General features: G+C 36.6%; 1 protein-coding gene across 1 annotated transcript in view; it reads right to left on the bottom strand.

Moving 5' to 3' along the window:
• The window catches only part of tmem145 (transmembrane protein 145), a 28,292-nt gene extending 9,805 nt beyond the window's left edge, over positions 1-18,487 (bottom strand). Inside the window, exons 1-10 of the mRNA XM_046877412.1 lie at positions 18,280-18,487; positions 10,421-10,495; positions 9,881-9,958; positions 9,577-9,663; positions 8,563-8,664; positions 5,158-5,242; positions 4,715-4,786; positions 3,100-3,168; positions 2,724-2,804; positions 1,057-1,135 (exon numbers count right to left, since the gene is read on the bottom strand). Of these exons, the coding sequence (XP_046733368.1) occupies positions 1,057-1,135; positions 2,724-2,804; positions 3,100-3,168; positions 4,715-4,786; positions 5,158-5,242; positions 8,563-8,664; positions 9,577-9,663; positions 9,881-9,958; positions 10,421-10,495; positions 18,280-18,375 (824 nt within the window). The 5' untranslated portion in view covers positions 18,376-18,487. The remainder of the gene's footprint in view (positions 1-1,056; positions 1,136-2,723; positions 2,805-3,099; positions 3,169-4,714; positions 4,787-5,157; positions 5,243-8,562; positions 8,665-9,576; positions 9,664-9,880; positions 9,959-10,420; positions 10,496-18,279) is intronic.
• Positions 18,488-20,819: the final 2,332 nt, after the last annotated feature.

The following is a 20,819-nucleotide window of genomic DNA, read 5'->3' as shown; positions in this document are numbered from 1 at the left end:
AAACTAATGCATCACAAATATTGGCACTCCTAGTGTTTAGTCATTTTACCCATTTCCCTTTGCCAACACAACAGCACTCAGTGCTCTTTTATAATGCTTAATGAGAATACAGTACAAGGGGAATCTGAGACAGCACTCCTCTAGATCATCCGGAGTCTTTGTTTTGGACCATTGTCCTTCTGGAAGATTTAATTAGTTTATAACTTGGCTGAGACAGACACATTTTTTATTTAAATGCTTGCCACTTTAACTAACGTCCTCAATGTACATTAGATAAATTACACTTGTATCCTTTTCTAACAGCTACAGCTGTTTATTGTTCTAAATAATGTATTGCTCTAAGAGTGGGCAAAAGCTAATTTCTTTCCATTTTAAGTATCCACAAAGACACAAACATCACTATTTTTCCCATGTTTACCAAGGGCTACAATAATTATGGTGCTAACTGCAAATGTACACATTGCCATTTTGAAATAAGAGCAAGGATGTGAATTTTTAAAAAGAAAAAAATATTAACAAGAATAGGACTAAAAGTATGTGCATATGAAATTTTGAAATGTCTTATTAATTACCTATCTCCTGGGTTAAATATGGTTAGCTAAGTGTCTAATGTAATAGTGATGTTAACTGTGTTTACTAGTCAGGTGGTAATCTGCTCTTATAAAGCAATCCACAGATAAAGCAATTGAACAAATTTCCTCTGATTCTCTGTGGTTGAGTTCAATCAATTTATTATAGCTTCAGACCTTCAAACTAGCCTAGTTATCTAATACTACTGTATCTATCGACAACAAGCTGATACTAGCTTCGGACCTTTGTATTGAGCAAAATAATGAAATAATGGCAATCTACATTTGTTAACCATCACCTTGTGAAATCATTCAGGACTGAGAGCCTGTCAAACAATTCAATAATTAGAACTAGACAGCCTTGAAAGTGTGGCCTTTTAGCCATTTTCTCTCAGTATGCTAACCACCATTGTAATTACTAGACAATATAAATAACAAATGAACTAGCATGCAATATGATAAAGTTAAATGATGTTAAACTATTTACCTTGTGACTGTGAAGCCTTTCCCCAAGAGAATCAGCATCAGGAGGAAGATAAGGAAACTAACAGAGAAGAGTAATTTCCCTAGATTGGACAGAGAAATAAATAGAGAGAGAAAGAAAGAAAGAAAGAGAGAGAAAACAAAAGAAGAGGTTAGATTAGGTGCATTTTGTGCTTTGTGCTTTTTTCAGTCTGGTTCCACTAGATTTTTAAGTGTGCTTGTGAAGATTTGTGCTCATTCACTAGTAAAGTCAGGCACTGATGTAGTGTGAGGACGCCTGGGGTGCAGTCAGTCTTCCAATTCATCCCAAACGTTTTCAGTAAGGTTGAGTTCAGAGCTCTATAGCAGGCCACACAAGAGCTTTCACTCTGTTAGCCGCGTTTACCAAGCCTTTGTTTCATGTTTTCATGTTTTATGTTTCACTGGGTTTTGATCTCACGTCTGCCCCAATCACATTGTTTGCTAATCGCTCGATCTGCACCTGTTCTTGTCTATGCATTTGAATTACATTCTGCAAAATTGTAGAGTCACACTGAAGGCATCACAACTATGAATTAACACATGTGGAATTATATACATGTGGAATTATATACATAACAAAAAAGTGAACTGAAAATATGTCATATTGTAGGTTCTTCAAAGTAGGCATCAAGAGAATGCCAAGAGTGTGCAAAGCAGTAATCTAAGCAAAAGGTGGCTACTTTGAAAAACCTACAATATGACATATTTTCAGTACACTTTTTTGTTATGTATATAATTCCATATATAATTCCACATGTGTTAATGCATAGTTTTGATGCCTTCAGTGTGAATCTACAATTTTCATAGTCAATACACCAGGTTTTTATAAAATCACTGACCTCACTAACACTTTTGCGGCGTCAGTGATTTTATATAAACCTGGTGTGCAGGTGGCATGCCAAGACATCTGAAAGGTGCAGACCAGTTGATTTCTTACAAGAAAACCTAATGCCACCACATCCAAGCCACTCTATGCAATTCTGCTTCTACTCCTGGTGTGGGACTTGTAAATGTCATATGCATAGGCCACATACCTTTTACCCCTTATTTACATTAAATTTACACAAAATAACACAAATTACACCAATTTATATTGGTGATACAGTAATGAGCTTCTAAATAAACTCGACTCATGAATCAAAAAGGTCACAACTTATGGCAAACAAACATGGCTACCACAGAGTACACTACCCACAATTTGCAATGCTCACAGTTGTGAGTCACAGCTGATTGAGCAGACTTTTCCTCATTTACACAAATGCACACACACAAACAAACACCATAAAAAGAGACGATAAACTCATTCACAATGCAAAATATTGTTCAGAGTTTGTTTCCATATGCCTGACATGCTAAAGCATGTGATCTCATGTTTGAATTTACTGTATTATCATTCCAGCCTAGCCCAGTTTATCCCGTTTGTGCATCATCTAACCTCTGCTGCTCTTTAACTACAACTCTATCTTGTGTGTTGAATTTGTCATACTTGGTTTATTAAAAAGCCCAAAATTTGTGTGTGTTTTCGAAATGCGATGCTAAGATCCAGTTTTAAATAGGTCTAAATTTATCCAGAAATAATCTTATTTATATAATCTCATATTTAACTCATACAAAACATTTTGATTAATGTATTAATATTGGGTCACTCACCGAGTATCTTCAGACACCCATTTCCCACTCCGTCTCTGGCATACAGGCCCCAGTAGATACAAAAAAAAAGCAAACTGAAAACTGAGGAGACACAGAACACAAAAACAGAGAATGACAAATAAAATCTATAATAAAAGTATTACAAAGACAGATGAAAGCCAATATGTAAATGACAGCAGAACAACGGCTGAGTGAAAATCAAAGAGGAGAAATATGGGTAATAAATAAAATACAGGCGCTTTTATCTACAGATTGAATATCCTGAAATTAAGACTAAGGTAATATTTATGTTCAAGTACAGCAGTAATCATATATAGCAAACACATAAATATGAAAAACAAAATATGTGGAACAGCAGCAGATCTCCTATTATTACCCTCTATTCCAGCTGCAGTCATAAACATCTTATATGTGGTATGGAGTAACTGTCTTCCCTTCAGTTTATCTAAAAGAATAACAGAGAGAGAACATTTTAAAAAATGGAAAAAAAACAAGAACCTGACATGATGTTTTATAAAATCTCACATAAAATATTATACTGATTGTGTTTTTTTTTTTCTGTGAAGTCATAAGGTCTGTGTATGTTGCTTTTATTCATTTTTTTCATTTGCCATCTTAAAAAAAAACAAAATGTGAATCACAATGCCTTGGTTCCTTTTTGATTAAATATTGAAAACAGCTTTTGATTGTTTCTAAACCTAAATAATATAATAATAATAATAATATTTCTTATTTAATAAGTTTTTTATGCTCATTTAATTGCACAAAATTCAAAATGGCCTAAAGTGTACAATATTTACAATCTAACATTCTACTATGTTATTATTATATATATATTGTTATATACTATGATTGGGAAATAAAAGCTCAGTGGATAAGATGTTAAACTTCTGATCGGGAGGTCATGGTTTCAAATCCCAGCACCAACAAGTTGCCTCCCCCTTGAGCGAGGCCCTTAACCCACAACTGCTCAGCTGTATAAATGATAACTTAAAGTCGCTCTGGATAAGAGCATCTGCCAAATGCTGTAAATATAAATATGATACTGGGTGGCTGTTGTTGCTTTTGAAAAGCATGTAGTGATTAATATTATATTGGTGGAGTGAAGCCAGAATGTTTGATAAATGCACTGATGGTTTATGCGCTAATGGCTAATCATTCATTTTACATCCGGGCTGTTCCTTTTGAGCCAAAAATAGTTTTTAAATATAAGTATTTAATTATTTGTTTTTCATTTTCACAAAAAAAATAAATAAACAAGGAATGATTGCAACACACAAAGACCATCATATTATTACATTCAGTAAGTCCTTTCAATAAGTGCCTCTAAAATGTGATGAATGAAACGCAACAGAGTGCATAGTTATGGGAAACTATTCCAAGTGTTTTATACCAAAGCATTTTGCCTACAATTACAATTTTTTATTATTAATCATAAAAAAATATTTTGTTAATACGTGATAATTTCTATAGTTACATTTAATGCTGCTATAACCTATGTTATTGCAGAAGTAAACATCCCTTCCCTCATCAGCCTCTCGTTGCTATCTCTCTCTCTCTTTTAGAGTTAATAAGACAAAAAACAGAGTAAAAAAAAAAAACAGTCATCTATCTGTTTAAACATTTGAGCATACCATCAATAATACACAAATGTAACATCAATGAAATCATCACTGTATAACAAATTATAAACGTTTCATTGTAAAATTCCAATTCCAATATACCAATTCATTAAAAACTATATAATTAAACAGTGAATTATTAATAATTATAAATGATGTAACTGTAATAATTATATGGACCATCTGCCATGAGCTCTAACCATAGCAACAGTAACAGATTAGTGCATTAATATAAATCTGTGGCTTGAATTACAGCCAGCACTCCAGACAGACCTGCTTTTTTAACCAAGCGGAAAGCCAGACTTCAACAGTATTTTTGGTATTTTTTAGAAATACTCTTATTTAAAAACAATACTAACATGAACTCACATGCAAAATAGCAGGAGAGAGAAAATACACTGGCAAATATGACCAGGAAGGTGATGTCTGTTTCCAAAATTCCTGGAAGAGAAAAGGAAATGAAACAAGAACGGAAACTGTGAGTGAGAAAAAGGGTTTCACACTTACAATTTACAAGTAAAACATTGCATAGTAAATATATATGTTTTTTCTCTGATGACATATTTGTGTTTGACCATTTTAAACCTCTCTTTTTAGTTCTTGTGCTAGTTTAGTCATGTTAGCATGCAGGTCTAACATAACCTTAAATTTATGAACATCCAAGCATTGCAATATACCATAAAGAAAACAGAAAAAATCTATCAAATTGAGTTACTTTGTACAACCATTCCACATAAACTCTCCAGTCATTTAATTTCCTTATAACATCTTCACTTAAGTCCAGCATGCAAACACTTATCTGTATGTCTCACCAAACTCATCTGCCGAAAAATGCCGTTTCCAAAAAGACTGCCCATTCGTTAGCTTCATCTCATACTCCAGCTGTAACCCTCCACCCTGAAAAGAGACAAATATGCACAACACAAAGAGATAATTTATAAAGACCTTCAAAGCATCAGACCTTCTTGTTCTTGAGAGGATTTGAGGCAAGCTTGGTAAAAAAAAAAAAGGCAACAAGCTTTGATTTCATTTAGTAGAAAATCCTTCTCTCTCTTTATCAATAGGGTAAAAAGCATACACTGTCAAATTCAATGTGACTAGAGATGGTGTGAAGCTGAAGGACTGGATAAAAGATAGCAAAGTAGAAAAGCTAGAGCAAAAATGTGTTAAGTTGTGAATAAATGGAACTGTACAACTTCTTTTCTTGCTTTGAAAAAAATATATAGAAGAATAATATATTTTTCAGTACATACTTTGACATACCTCAAGTCAAGTCAAGTCAAGTCAAGTCAAGTCAAGTCAAGAAACTTTTATTGTCATTTCAACCATATATAGCTGACGCAGTACACAATGAAATGAAACAACGTTCCACCTGAATCCTGGTGCTACATAAAACAACAATCACAGAAAACACAGGGCTAGGGACTAAGTGTCCTCGCCACATAAAGTGCATCGTGTGCAATCTGGTGCAAACAGTGCAAAGACAACTCAAGACAGTGTAAGACAAATACACAAAATAGCGCTGCCAGTAAACCTGTTGTATATTGCACATTGCAGTGTGTAAAAGAGTAAAGATTTAAAGGCTCTGGCATGTGTATACTTCTATCATACCATATTTTTAATGAGTTTGTTCCAATATACAGTACAGACCAAAAGTTTGGACACACCTTGTATATATACAGCACAGACCAAAAGTTTATATATATTATATATACAGTACAGACCAAAAGTTTATATATATTATATATACAGTACAGACCAAAAGTTTGGGGACACCTTCTCATTCAAAGAGTTTTCTTTATTTTCATGACTATGAAAATTGTAGAGTCACACTGAAGGCATCAAAACTATGAATTAACACATGTGGAATTATATACATAACAAAAAAGTGAACTGAAAATATGTCATATTGTAGGTTCTTCAAAGTATGCATCAAGAGAATGCCAAGAGTGTGCAAAGCAGTAATCTAAGCAAAAGGTGGCTACTTTGAAGAACCTAGAATATGACATATTTTCAGTACACTTTTTTGTTATGTATATAATTCCATATATAATTCCACGTGTTTATTCATAGCTTTTGCGGCGTCAGTGATTTTATATAAACCTGGTGTGCAGGTGGCATGCCAAGATATCTGAAAGGTGCAGACCAGTTGATTTCTTACAAGAAAACCTAATGCTACCACATCCAAGCCACTCTATGCAATTCTGCTTCTACTCCTGGTGTGGGACTTGTATATGGGTGTGAAGGCTGTGAAGAATGTGTCCGCATACTTTTGGCCATAAGGTGTATATAGTTTAACACTTATAGTGGGGCAAAAACGTATTCAGTCAGCCACCAATTGTGCAAGTTCTAACACTTAAAAAGATCAGAGAGGCCTGTAATTTTCATCATAGGTACACTTCAACTATGAGAAACAAAATGAGAAAAAAAATCCAGAAAATCACATTGTCTGATTTTTAAAGAATTTGTTTGCAAATTATGGTGGAAAATCAGTATTTGGTTACCTACAAAAATAGCAAGATTTCTGGCTCTCACAGACCTGTAACTTCTTTTTTAAGAGGCTCCTCTGTCCTCCACTTGTTACCTGTATTAATGGCACCTGTTTGAACTCGTTATCAGTATAAAAGACACCTGTCCACAACCTCAAACAGTCAGACTCCAAACCCCACTATGGCCAGGACCAAAGAGCTGTCAAAGGGCACCAGAAACAAAATTGTAGACCTGCACCAGGCTGGGAAGACTGAATCTGCAATAGGCAAGCAGCTTGGCATGAAGAAATCAACTGTGGGAGCAATTATTAGAAAATGGAAGACATACAAGACCACTGATAATCTCCCTCGATCTGGGGCTCCACACAAGATCTCACCCCGTGGGGTCAAAATGATCACAAGAACGGTGAGCAAAAATCCCAGAACCACATGGGGGGGACCTAGTAAATGACCTGCAGAGAGCTACGCTGCCATTGACTCAAATCCTGTTTGTCTGCAAAGGGACCAGGTCCGTGTAAAGGAAAGAATGAATGGGGCCATGTATCGTGAGATTTTGAGTGAAAACCTCCTTCTATCAGCAAGGGCAATTAAAGATGAAACGTGGCTGGGTCTTTCAGCATGACAATGATCCCAAACACACCGCCCGGGCAACGAAGGAGTGGCTTCGTAAGAAGCATTGCAAGGTCCTGGAGTGGCCTAGCCAGTCTTCAGAGCTCAACCACATAGAAAATCTTTGGAGGGAGTTGAAAATCCGTGTTGCCCAGTGACAGCCCCAAAACATCACTGCTCTAGAGGAGATCTGCATGGAGGAACGGGCCAAACTACTAGCAACAGTGTGTAAAAACCTTGTGAAGACTGAAAACGTTTAATCTCTGTCACTGCCAACAAAGGGTATATAACTAAGTATTGAGATGAACTTTTGTTATTGACCAAATACTTATTTTCCACCATAATTCGCAAATACATTTTTAAAAAATCAGACAATGTGATTTTCGGGGGCTTTTTTTTCTCATTTTGTCTCTCATAGTTGAAGTGTACCTATGATGAAAATTACAGGCCTCTCTCATCTTTTTAAGTGGGAGAACTTGCACAATTGGTGGCTGACTAAATACTTTTTGCCCCACTGTGTGTATAGCTTTATTTTTTTAAATAAATTATGTTTATATTATTATATTATATATTATAATTATATTTTTATAATAATTATTTTTTATAAATTATGCAAAAATTGAGACAAATAAGATATTTAGTTAGGACATGAAAAAATGGCACCTTTAGTCGAAGAGTAAATTTGTGTGTATATTGATGCCAAATTGCAGCAATTACTGGCATCGATCGAATATTTGGCACACTTTCTCTTACACTGTTTACTCATTTTTTGTCATTTTCAGCTCTCTGTGAGCTTTGGAGATTGGTGGGCATTACTATATATAATTCATCTGTTCCATAAACTCACTGTCGGCAATTTATGGATGGCTTATTAACATATGCATTTAAGAATGAAGAAAATCTGTGTTACTGATATGTGCAAGCATGTTGAGGTAATCACAGGTTATCACAGGTTATCACAGTTATTCATGTTCATGAGGAATGAGAACTTTGAAATATTTTCCCTTTCTCTTTCCTAAAATGTTTTTATACAGTATAACACACATTATGTTGTATTTCACAAGGTTGGATGAGCAGTCTTTTTTTTTTTCATGTTATAAAAGGTGAATTAGCGCTTACCCCGCACTTGCTGAGCACAATGTACCACCATCTCTCTCTGACGGAACGAAAGCTTCGCCCTCCGACACAGCTGAGAATTTCCTCACCATTCTCTTCTTCAACCTGAGGTGCAAATAATTACAACAACCTCACACCTAAAATCTTCTTAAAAACTGTACAATATAGTGGCCATAAAACTACTGGTACCCTTCATAGAAATGAGCAAAAATACATGATACTTAAGTTTCATAAACATGGTATAAATGAATGTAAAACAGTCTAATGTTTTATTGTTTTATTATTAGTGCATGCTATTCTATACTAAACTAGGGTATTTGGGTCAAAATAACTAATTTTATACTAATATTATATTAATAATACTATTATTTAAAATAAATAATATCTTTGTCGATTTAGCTTCTTAATTTTCTTAAGTTTGTGAAGTTGAACTTTATTCTTTAATTCTGATTATAGGACATCAGTTGAATTCCAGCACACAGACTAAGATGGTCATTGCAAAAACAATGATTTTGTGCTTGTACCACTATTTCTGTGTTAATTTGGAAGTTCGGTTCATAATCATATAAAGCTCCATCTGGAGTGAGTCTGAACATCCTGGCAGTGACAGCCAAGTTTCAGGCTGAAATATTTGAGTACTCATATAAATTTATTGTGCCTTAATTGTGCCTAATTGTATTTGTAAATGCTTATTTTTTATTATTTGCCCTGGTTAACTACCATCTGTCTTTTTTCTGTTAAATTTTCTTGTTTTTCCTCATAGAAAAACGATTACAGACTAAAATTTCCAAGTGTGCATCCAATATTTATACCCAAGGGGAACATTACATGGCTTGTTTTCATATATTTAAAATATTCACAAACTTAAAATGTTATATAGGATGAATAGAAATATTATTCTTTATTATAGGACTATTTTGTATAATTTTTTCATTGCATAATGCATATTGTAATATTTTTGCTCATATTGAAGAAGGGTACACATAATTCTGGAGAGCATTTAACTGAATCCCTCACCACACATCCAGACCAGGTATAGCGAGTGGTCAGGTTTATGACTTGGTTGTTTTCAGGCCTCAGAACTGCCTCTTTCTGATAGCAGTCCTGCAATACATCCACAAACATCACTGAACATATATCCTTTACCTCCTGTATTCACATCCATGTAATGTTTTTACTTTTGTATCACATTTGGTACTAGAGCTGAGAATGCAATTTAGAAAGCAACATGGCACTTTATATTATATTCTCCTTATAAACTTAATCTCAGCATGCAGTATACAACAAACCTACACACATACACTGACAGTGTTCACCTCACCTTGTCTGGCCTCTTGTATACAGCTGGCCACTGCGAGCTTTCATCAAAGTAGAGCAATATGTTCTGACAACAGTGTGACTGAGGGGAGACCACAGCATGGGGGAAAGAGAAAGAAAGACATTCTGAGACAAACATGATAAACTATCTCTGCCAAGGAGACTACAAAACAAGATGTCACTGAGTGAATGAAATACAATGAGACAGCAACTTTACTAAGAATACAGAAAAAGAAAACTGGATCAAACAGCATAATGCACTGTCATAATGCTTTTGCTAATTTTAAGTGTCAAAATGTTCTGTTTTTCTGACTGGCAATAATATAGACTTATATAAGAACCTGGATGGTCAGCAAAGATATACATTATGTAGTGATACTTTATCTTGAATATTCTATACCTTCTTCACTGCCATGTTAGAACAGCAATAGATAATGTATTGAAATTGAAAAAAATGGCTCTGCTTCCTATTGCTAGCAACTATACTTAGATTTAAGACAAAAGAAATATAATTAACTGTTATTTGTGTTGCCTGCAGTTTTACCTTTGGGTAGCGAAACTTGAAGTCCAATCTGCCAAAATCAGTAAGGAAACAAAACCTTGTCAAAAACACCCAATCCTGTAAAATGGGGAGAATAGAACATGTAAAACGAGAGGCTAAACACGATGGTCAAAAAAGTGGAACGGAACAATTAAATCACACATTTGATCTTGATGCATGAAATATTCAAAGTGAAAATTCCTTCTTATATACATTGTGTAATTTGTTGAGAACAAAATCATTTGAAAATAATCAGTGGGAACTACAATCAACCCATTAAGGGCTGAAAAATAAAAAATTACACCAAAAATCAAGTTAAAATAAAACTATAATTACAGGTTGATTTAAACCTGCATGAATTTCATCACAGAAACTCATTATGTAAGTCAGTAGTATGTATGGATCCCACTTGCTTGTATGCACTCCGAACAATGTCTGGGCATACTCCAGATGAGTTGGTGATTGGTGTCTAGAGGGATCTCCTCCCAAATCGGGATCAGGGCAGCATCAGTAAGCTCCCAGACAGTCAGTGGTGACTTTGGGTACTTCTATATATAACATCCCAAAGGTTCTAAATTGGATTCAGATCTTGGGAACATGTGGGCCAGTCAATGGCATCAATGCCTTTGTAATACAAAAACTGCCTATACACTCTGGTCACATGGGGCTGGGCACCTCCCAGAGGTTCTATGGGACCTTACAGCAGTAAGGTTACCATTGACTAGCACATGGAGCTCTGTGCAACCCTCCAAGGATAGTTCTCCCCAGACCATTATTCACCGACTGACAAACCAAGACGACCCATGCAAAATAATGTTCCCCACAGATTCTCCAGACTTTTAAGTCTATTAAGAGAACAGGGCGCCGATTGCGGACCTTCATGATATTCATTTCTGATATTCATTGGCTAATTCCAAACAAGCTGCAAGGTGATGGCCTGTGCTCACAGATCTTACTGGATGTTGGGCCCTCATGCCACTCTTACCCACAGTTTGGTCAGAAACATCCACACCAGTAGCCCACTGGAGGTCATTTTGTAAGGCTCTGGCTTCTTTCCTGTACAAAGGCACAAACCCTATTCCTGCTGCTGGGTTGTTTCCCTTCTATTGCTTTCTCCGGCTCTTCTTGTGTAATAGCCTGTCTGTGCTAGAAAACACACCAAACCTCCATGTAACAGCACGTATGAATGTGGGACCCTGGCGGGAGCTGGACTACCTGAGCAAACAGATTGGGTTGCAGGTGCTGCCTCAATCTACACATAACTCAAGCAGAAAGAATAAGAAGAGAGCAGTTGTCTGTGGCTACCATCTGCAAAACCACTCCTTTGGTAGGGGTTTTCTTGCTGTTGTTGCTCCAGTGCACCTATTGTAACTTTCATTAGCACCAAAGCAGATTAAACTGATTCACAATCACTTATGTTTCCTAACTGGATAGATTCATATCCCTGATGTTTAATTTACTTGGTGTTATACTGTGAGTGTTCCTTTAATTTGTTTGAGCAGTGTTCATTCAAACATTCAGAATTTCCATAAATTAGATAATAAAGGAAGGGAGGAAGTTAGACAGGAAATAAGAAATAAAATGTATTTAAACAGAAAGAAGAAAAGTAGACAATACATAGACAGAGGGATAAAATAATGAAAAAGGAAGCAATTTGAAGGTAACAAACAAACTAGGGCATATTTACATGATTGCATAAACATCTCAAGTATTTATAATATTATATAATATATAGTAAAACCACATTCAACATAGAGCATAAAGACAAAATATTCTTGTACATGTTTTAAAGTAATTATGTTGTTTTAAATTACGTTAATCATCAGGACACCAAACGGAACTTTTGCTAGGTTTCCACATGGATGGCTTGAGGGCCCAACATCTAGTGGGACTTGAGCTAACACTATACAGCTTGATTTGCATTTGCCAGAAAACATCAGATTTAGCAGGTGGCATCTGTTCGTTTAATGGATAAGAGCAGGTTCACGTTGAGCAGATGTGACAGATGTAAAAAAAAATGGAAATGCCGTGAGGAACATTATGCTGCCTGCAACATCATCCACAATGAGTGGTTCTGGTTTGCCAGTGTGGAAATAATAGTCTGGGGATAAATATTCTTGGAGAATTGCATAGATAGAAGCTAGTAAACGGCAAGTTTCTGCTGTAAGGTCTTAAAGAACCTCTTGGAGGACCTCTGGGACGTTATGTATGGGTGTATCCGAAGTTACCAGGTAGAACCACAAACTGTCCAGGAGCTCATTGATGCTGCTCTGATTTAGATCTGGGAGGAGACACTATTTACCATCTCATTAGGAGTACGCCCAGAAGTTGCTGAGAGTCCAAACAAGCTGGTGATAATTATGATAATGATTATACTTATAAAATGTTTTTATTATCATTATTAGATGTATTAAGATTTAATAACGTATTAATAATGCATTTTGTAATGTATACTATTATATAATGTATTTTTTCTATTCTCTGCTACATTTCCTTACGTCACTGCTCAATTTTTAATAGTGTTTTCCCATTGAAGGCAAGCAAACTATTCCTCATAGTTGGCAAGCATGTCCCACATGTTGGATTTTCCAAGCAACCATAAAAAAAAAAAGAAGAGCAAAGTTTAATACACTCTCTAATATTTTGGCATGGCCACACTTGGCATTATTCAGTGTGTTGATTGCTTGCAATCATTCTGATAGAAAATTTTATAGAATTGAAGAAGTGTATACAGACATTAGAGAGGATCCTCACAGCTAGATCTTTACAGCAAGATCAACTGGTGATGATTTCTAAAATCTGTTTAATGCACATTACTGTCTGACTCATACTTCTGTCTCCACAAATGTGCGACTTGGAATTAGGTGGACAAATACAAAACGAGTGTTTTTTCTAATGAATATCACAGTGTCCGGATCGGAACCTGTAGACTGATTTAAAGAAACAGGTGCACATGCACAAATCTAAAAATGTAAAGAAGCTCAAAATATCCTGCAAGAATGACTGGACCAATAGCATACTTTAGGCATCTTGTTTGACATTAAATAAATTAGACCGAATTGACAGAATGATTATTAACAACCAGTTTCTTAGACTATAATCCTTTGCCCTCTGCAAAATATCCAAATTAAACATCACTAAACAGACATGGAGGCACTAAATGAAATTACAAAAGGTGTGATGTTTAACATCACATAAAATATGTATCTTCTGTAATTAAAAATTCTAATCTTTCAGTCTTATCTGTAACAGAAAGATTTTATTTAAAAAAATAATCTATATAAATTGTAAAATGACATCATAAAATTTTATTGCACCTAAGATATTATTATGTTGTGTTAGGTTTATAGATCTATAAATAGGTTAGGTCTATAAATAACAAATGTTAATAAAAATACTACATTATAGTATGCTTACATTAAACAGACATCTATTCTATATTATAGCCAGCTCTCTTTAGCTGGTCTCAATGCTAAACTACATCCCATCCTCCTAGCTTCTACCTGATACAATAAATTGTTACTCCAAGCTTCTCCACAAGGCAGCAGAATTCTACCAAGGTACAGGTTAGTTTGTGAGCATTTTCCCAAAAATCAGCAAAGAGGTGCGATTTAAAGTTCCTTCCTTAATTGTTAATTGTGAACGGCTGGGACCCTAAATCGAGCAAACATGCCCTCCATCAGCACATCTGCCAGCCATTTCATATTGTAATCCATGTTAGCTACAACAAACCAGTTTCCCTAAAGTTCTGTAGAAACGGCCCTGGGATATCTAAGCTACCCGGCCCATAGGACAGTCAACCTAATGTTGTTGTAGAGAAGCATGAGGCTTACCTGCTGGCCTCTTTTTTCCCAGTGGAGGTATTACCTTAGCAGTAGGACTCGTAAGTATCAGGTTTCAAAGTCTGGTTTAATCCAAAGTGTCCCATCCCGTGCTGGCCGTACAAGGCATCCGAACCCAGGTAGCGACATGAAAAACAGGCCACACAGGTGGTGCCTAAAATAGCTCTCATAGTTAAACTCTGCTCAGCAAAGGCTTTTACAATCCTCCCCCTTCCAAGTGGTAGTCTACTGGTCACCCGTAGTTACCCCTGCTGCACTCAAATAGTGGCCAAAGAAGGTCAAAGCTTTTTGCATCAATTTATCACTTACCTACTTGCAACTTCAGCCCTTCCTCACAACCTAGCTCCCAACAGATCCAAAGTCTTTTCAGGTCAATCTCAGGAAACTTAAAAGCCTACTAGATTGAAAGCCTACTACATTGCAGAGGCCATAATGCATGGTACTAAACTGCCAGACGTCTGTCCCCAAAGTAAATGTGGTCTTTGGTTTTGCATTATCACTAAAGGTGACTTGCCAAAGTTTTTTGTAGTTCTATTGAGGAGAACCACCTGAACTAATCTGGTCTAATAACTAATAAACATGAGAGTTTGATGGAACAGGCGCAAACATCAGAGACCGCAAGATGTTGACTGGATGAGGGATGAACATGTAAACCTGCAGACAGTGTATTGGACAGCGTTTCCAAAAAGCTGAATGGTGACAGGGTGGTTTCACAAACTTCAAGCCAAAAAACTGAACCCCATAACATTAGACCATTGAAATTTCCGAACGGAAACGAAAAAACGCACCTGTGTTCTGAGCTGCATGGCATCGGGAGAAAAAAACTTCCATCGGGTGATTTTTAAACGCGCGACGATGCCAAAAGATAAACTCCCGAGAGAAATAATTGTGAAAGGAAGGAGGAAGACAGTGAACAATGACTTTCTTGGTCGGCTACTGTTTAGATACAAGCCGTTGTAACACGTTGAGTCAGGGTGAAGGGAGAGCTCGCTTCTGGCAGGCTATTCCCAAAATACCGCTATGCTCCTAAAGGAAGTGCAACATATTTCACAAAATTCGGTGGGTGCGGCTTATATATGGGTGCTTTATAGTCCGGAAATTACGGTAGATAGAGCTTTCTTATTTGCAAGATTCACCCTCTTGATTTTCACCATGATCTATTATACAAAAGCTTTCTAAAAAGAAAATGAATCAGAAATACTAATGTACCTGGGACGGATGTTTGAAGTGAACCGGATCAGTTGTATTCCCATGAATTGTGTAGCCTAATGAATTTTAATTGAGCTGAAACACTGACTACCCGAAGACAATGAACACAAAAAGATCAGTCAGCATAAAAAATTGATTATACACCTAAGAAAGGAAAATGGGAGCTACTTCTATTTGCATGTTGCTTTTGTCTTTTTTTTCTGATCTATATTATAACCGTGTCACAGTATTATTGCACAGAGGGAATAAATTTTTTTTTTTTTTTTAAGAAGTCACAATTATTGACATGCTTCTATTAAGAGCTGGGCTCTACCAAGAAAGTTCTTAGGCTTCTTCATGAATGTTAGATGAGGTTGCTGGACACGGTGCATGGTCCTCAATTATTTGTACTTGTCAGCTCACCACAGGTCCAAAAATCTAATACAGATGCACTCATTTAGAACATGAGCTGATGACCTGAACCAAACTAATATGCAAATGTGAATTTGCAGTAGCTATGCTCAGGCATGTCTTCTCATTTAAAATGGGGTTTGTACGTTTGCCAACTTTGTTGCTGTTTATACACTTTTCTACTCTCATTCTCATGGAAACAGTAAGAAATGACTTGGCATAAGGTGCATTATCATGCTGGAACTAGGCAGCATGAGATGGTACAGTACATCAGTTAGGTAAATTGTGGCCATAAAGGGATGCATGCCATCACCAGTAATACTCAGATAGGCTGTTATATTTAAATGATGTTTGATTAAAGGGTGAGTTGTGTGCTAATAAAATATTCCCTACACCTTTTCACCACCAGCACCAGCACTACAACTGTATGTCGCAGCAGAAATCAAGAGTCAGAGAGTACTTCCCGAATTAGTCTTCTTGTCAGCAAGAACCAGTCTGGCAATTCTTCTCTGAGTTCTTTCATTGACAAAGCATTTTCGAAAGAGAACTACATACCCTATATGTTTTTTATGTTTTTTTTGGCATTCTGTCTAATTTAGCTTGAACATCTAACATTAGTTTATGACTGGCACTAACAAGCAGAAGAGGAAGTCTTTATTTGTTATATATACACATTACAGTGCAATTAAAATCATTGTTTTTGCATATATCAGCTTCTTAGTAAATTAGGGTCAGAACACAAAGTCAGCCATGATACAATTACCCTGGAGCTAAGAAGGTCAACAGTAGCAGTTTGATGGTGTTGGAGCTTGACAGTGCTGGAAGAACCAACCATCTTATCAGTAACTACGATTCCCTTTATGATGTTTAATGTGAACATGATCTGAAGCTATTGACCTCAATATTTTTAGGCATAGTCCAGCCGTCACATGACTCAATGATTGGATAAATGAATGAATGAATGCCTGAATGGATAAATGGATGGATAAGTAGACGAATTACTGGATGGATAAATGAATAAACGAATGAATAGATGAATAAATGAATTAATTAATTAATTGATTGCTTGATGAAAAAATAAATGGATGGATGAATGGGTGGTTGAATATATGGATAGATAAATGAATGGATGGGTGATGAATGAATGAATGAATGATTAAAATAAATGGATGGCTGAACTAATGAATGAATGAATGAATGAATGAATGGATAAATGGGTGGATTAATTAATGAATGGATGGATGTCTGGTTGGATTAATGGGTGGTTGAATAGATGGATGAATAAATAAATGGATGAATGAATGAATGGATGAAGATTGGAATAAATAGATGGCTGAACTAATGAATGAATGAATGAATGGATAAATGGGTGGATTAATGAATGAATGAATGGAAAAATTGATGGATTAATGAATGAATGAATGAAGATTGGAATAAATAGATGGCTGAACTAATGAATGTATGAATGAATGAATGAATGAATGGATGGATGGATGGATGAATGGTTGGATTAATGGATGAATGGGACAAATGAATGGGCATTACAGGTGTTCATAATAAAAAGTGCATGCATGTTCAGAAAATCGTCCATGTAAAAGAAGTCTATAACAACCTGGTGACTCTGAGCCCCCTTACAGCATGCATTGTCTTTTCCCCCGAGCGAGGAATGATTTAATAGTTTCAGCTGTGTTTCGGGTCATTTTTTATCATCCCTTTTTCTGTCTCCTGAAGGATGAACCCGACATCCACTACATGCTCATGGTTATTTAATTGAACCCAAGCTAATCAGGAAGTCAAGGATCAATGTTCCAGTCACGGTGAGTTTTGGTGTTAAGATCAGTCTCTGGCTGGTAACGGAGAGTTGACATCACGTGACCTGTCGTTGCGCCGAACCGGAGGCCTATTCGCGGTAGATAACGGAGTTCATTATAACGTCATTATAAACGTTCCAGGGTAGTTGCAAGCCCACGGATGCGAGCCTGAAAAGATGAGCTACTATCATCTCGCTATGACATACGTACATTTATATATACACGTGAGCTTAACGGAGAGGGCAATCGGCGTAACGCACACCTGTAACGTGGTGTGCAATAACATTTAGGCAAGTTGGAGTGGCCTGCGAGCACGCGCACGGTCTTGGAATATCCATGCGATCGGTATGATGCACTTGAGAAATGCCATATCTATCTATCTATCTATCTATCTATCTATCTATCTATCTATCTATCTATCTATCTATCTGTCTGTCTGTCTGTCTGTCTGTCCACTGATGTAGCACTCTTGTGCACGAAAACAAGCTCATCTAAACGTACAGTACGCTGCAATAGTGGAAGACAGGGTTTGCGAGATCTACCAGGACGCGCGCGCACACACATACACACACGCGCGCGCGCACACAAAATACATCACTGGTCATCTCACCTCCTTGGTGTTCACGACACCCTTGACATATTTTCCCCAAACAGATGCACCGCACAAGATACTCCACGCAATGGCAAGTGTTAGAACTCTATCCATCTCCTCTTTCGATCCTTGCTCGGTTGTCAGCGCAGGAGTGCGCGCGAGTGCGCAGGAAAGCTTCCGGATGAGACGAAGAGCTGCAGTTACACTCACAGAGCCTCAATGCACGCTCCCGATAGCCCCCTCTCTGCTCATGCACGCGTGCCCGCTCCCGGAGACAGGGACGCGCTTTTTTCTGGTAGCAGGGAAATAGACCTTATATTCATTCTAAGGAGTTACTTCTGCGAGATCGAAAAAAACCCAAACACTGCCTGGTTTGAAATTTGTTGAAAAAAAGCACAAAATGTAGATTATTTTAATATCAGTGATCCATTTTATAAAGGACCCCCACGTGACACACAATTAGGCACATTCATTAAAACATTTTGGCTATTAATTGAGGCCAAACAGAATTTTATTTAATTTTCTTTTCAGTTGTAATCAGGGTCCAGGCAGCATTATTATAATCACTTTGATAATAATGGATTTTTTATTAAATGCATTATATTACACAGTTACTCTTTGGGAGTAGCTATTAAAGCAATGTCCACATGAATACCAAGACCCAAGGTTTCCAAGCAAAACATTGCCCAGAGCATTACTCTGCCTCAATCAGCTTGCCTTCTTCCCAACATGCTTCTCTTCCCCAGCTAACAAAGAAAGACAGAGGTTCTTGATCTAACTGCGCTTGGTGTATCACAATGAGGGAATCTTTATAATAGGTTGACCCCTTACAACGACATTCACGTTTTTTTCTCATGAGGGATTACATCAAGCCATCTCAGCTCATACAGTGTCTGCTGGTTTTCACTAAACTGTTCAACTGAGGGCAGGGACCCTCACCTGATGTGCATTACATGTATGGGCCCAAACATCATTCGCAGACCCACAAACATACGTTCACTGTGTCTCAATTCTGGTGAAAATTTTTAGACAGACCACTTTGATTGGTGGTGCCAACCAACAAGACCCATGTCTGTCCAGTGCTGCCGTGAAATCTAAGGCTGCTGACCATCATTTGCAAGCTCCCACAAGCTAGGTGGACATGATGAAGGACAGATCCCCGGACATCACACCTCAGTTTGAGAACCTTCTTGTGGAGGGGGGGAAGGACAGGGTGACAAGGACATAGAGGGCAATGCTAACTCTGACCTCCTCAATTTAGACATGGAGGATGAGAAAGAAAATTCTCTATTCCCAGCCCAACATTCGAGACTTCACATTTGATTCACAAGCTGTTTAACCTCCTTCCATCAAGAAGGAGATACAGGAACATACACACCACAATCAGCAGGTACAGGGTGAGCTTTTTTTCTATTTACCATCACTCTACTGAACTACTGAAAGCTCAGTGATGCTTTACTGATTTCACTGCCAGTAATCATCTTCATCAACAGTTTTGCTCCACTCTGTACATTCTGTATCATTTCCACACAATTGTAACTGTATATAATTGTATATTCACAGAATACTCCAAATTATTTACAATGTAACTGTACACCATCTACACCGTGTATTACTTTTGTACAGCTGTACATACAATGCAAATTTAGATATCCCATATTTCTCTACCTATATTGTGCCTTACACACATCTTGCTCTAAAGTAATTAAAATAAAACAAATATATAAAGGCTCTGGTCATTGTAGAAAAATATGCAGAAGTAGGAGTAAACAATATACACAATATAAATGTATATACGCAATTTAAATATATATTGCGTATATAGTATACTCAGTCTGTCTTCTGCATATTTCTTACACTGCCCAGAGCCTTCATATTTATTTGTTTTACTTGCTTAATAGCTTCTGCTCATTTTTCACTGCCAGAGCATTTAGATTTATTTGTACATACATTTACATATTTATCTGCACTTGTCAGTGTGCACAATGCTGCTATTTGCACTTCTGGTAGATGCATTTCGTTGCACCTGTTCTATCTATCTATCTATCTATCTATCTATCTATCTATCTATCTATCTATCTATCTATCTATCTATCTATCTATCTGTCTGTCTGTCTGTCTGTCTGTCTGTCTGTCTGTCTGTCTGTCTGTCTGTCTGTCTGTGCTAAAATCCTTTTCTACTATTTTGAGTAATTATATGTTTTCTACACATGTAAAAATGTAAATGCCACACGTCATCATCCTTCGGTAAAATCTTTCACTCAGACTTTAGGTGCACACCAAAAATAATATGCAATATTATTTGCTTACTTTACACATAAAAAAAAAATAATTTACTTGTTTATTTTATTTACAGTTACATTTCACTGTAATAACCGAAGCAATGTAAGTTATTAATCAATTACTGCAAAATCACTTTTAGATGCTGCTTTGACAATCGTTTTATTGTTGGTTTTTTTTTGCATAAATGACAAATCCTATACAACATAAAGCACAAAATAGGACACAAAAGCACAACATAGGTTTAAACTACATGTACAGTATTACAGAAACATTAA

Source organism: Silurus meridionalis, chromosome 21 (genome assembly GCF_014805685.1).
Source record: "Silurus meridionalis isolate SWU-2019-XX chromosome 21, ASM1480568v1, whole genome shotgun sequence".
In the NCBI taxonomy this organism is placed as follows: domain Eukaryota; kingdom Metazoa; phylum Chordata; class Actinopteri; order Siluriformes; family Siluridae; genus Silurus; species Silurus meridionalis.
Note: the sequence above shows the minus strand (reverse complement) of the source record. Positions and strands in the feature narration are given on the sequence as shown.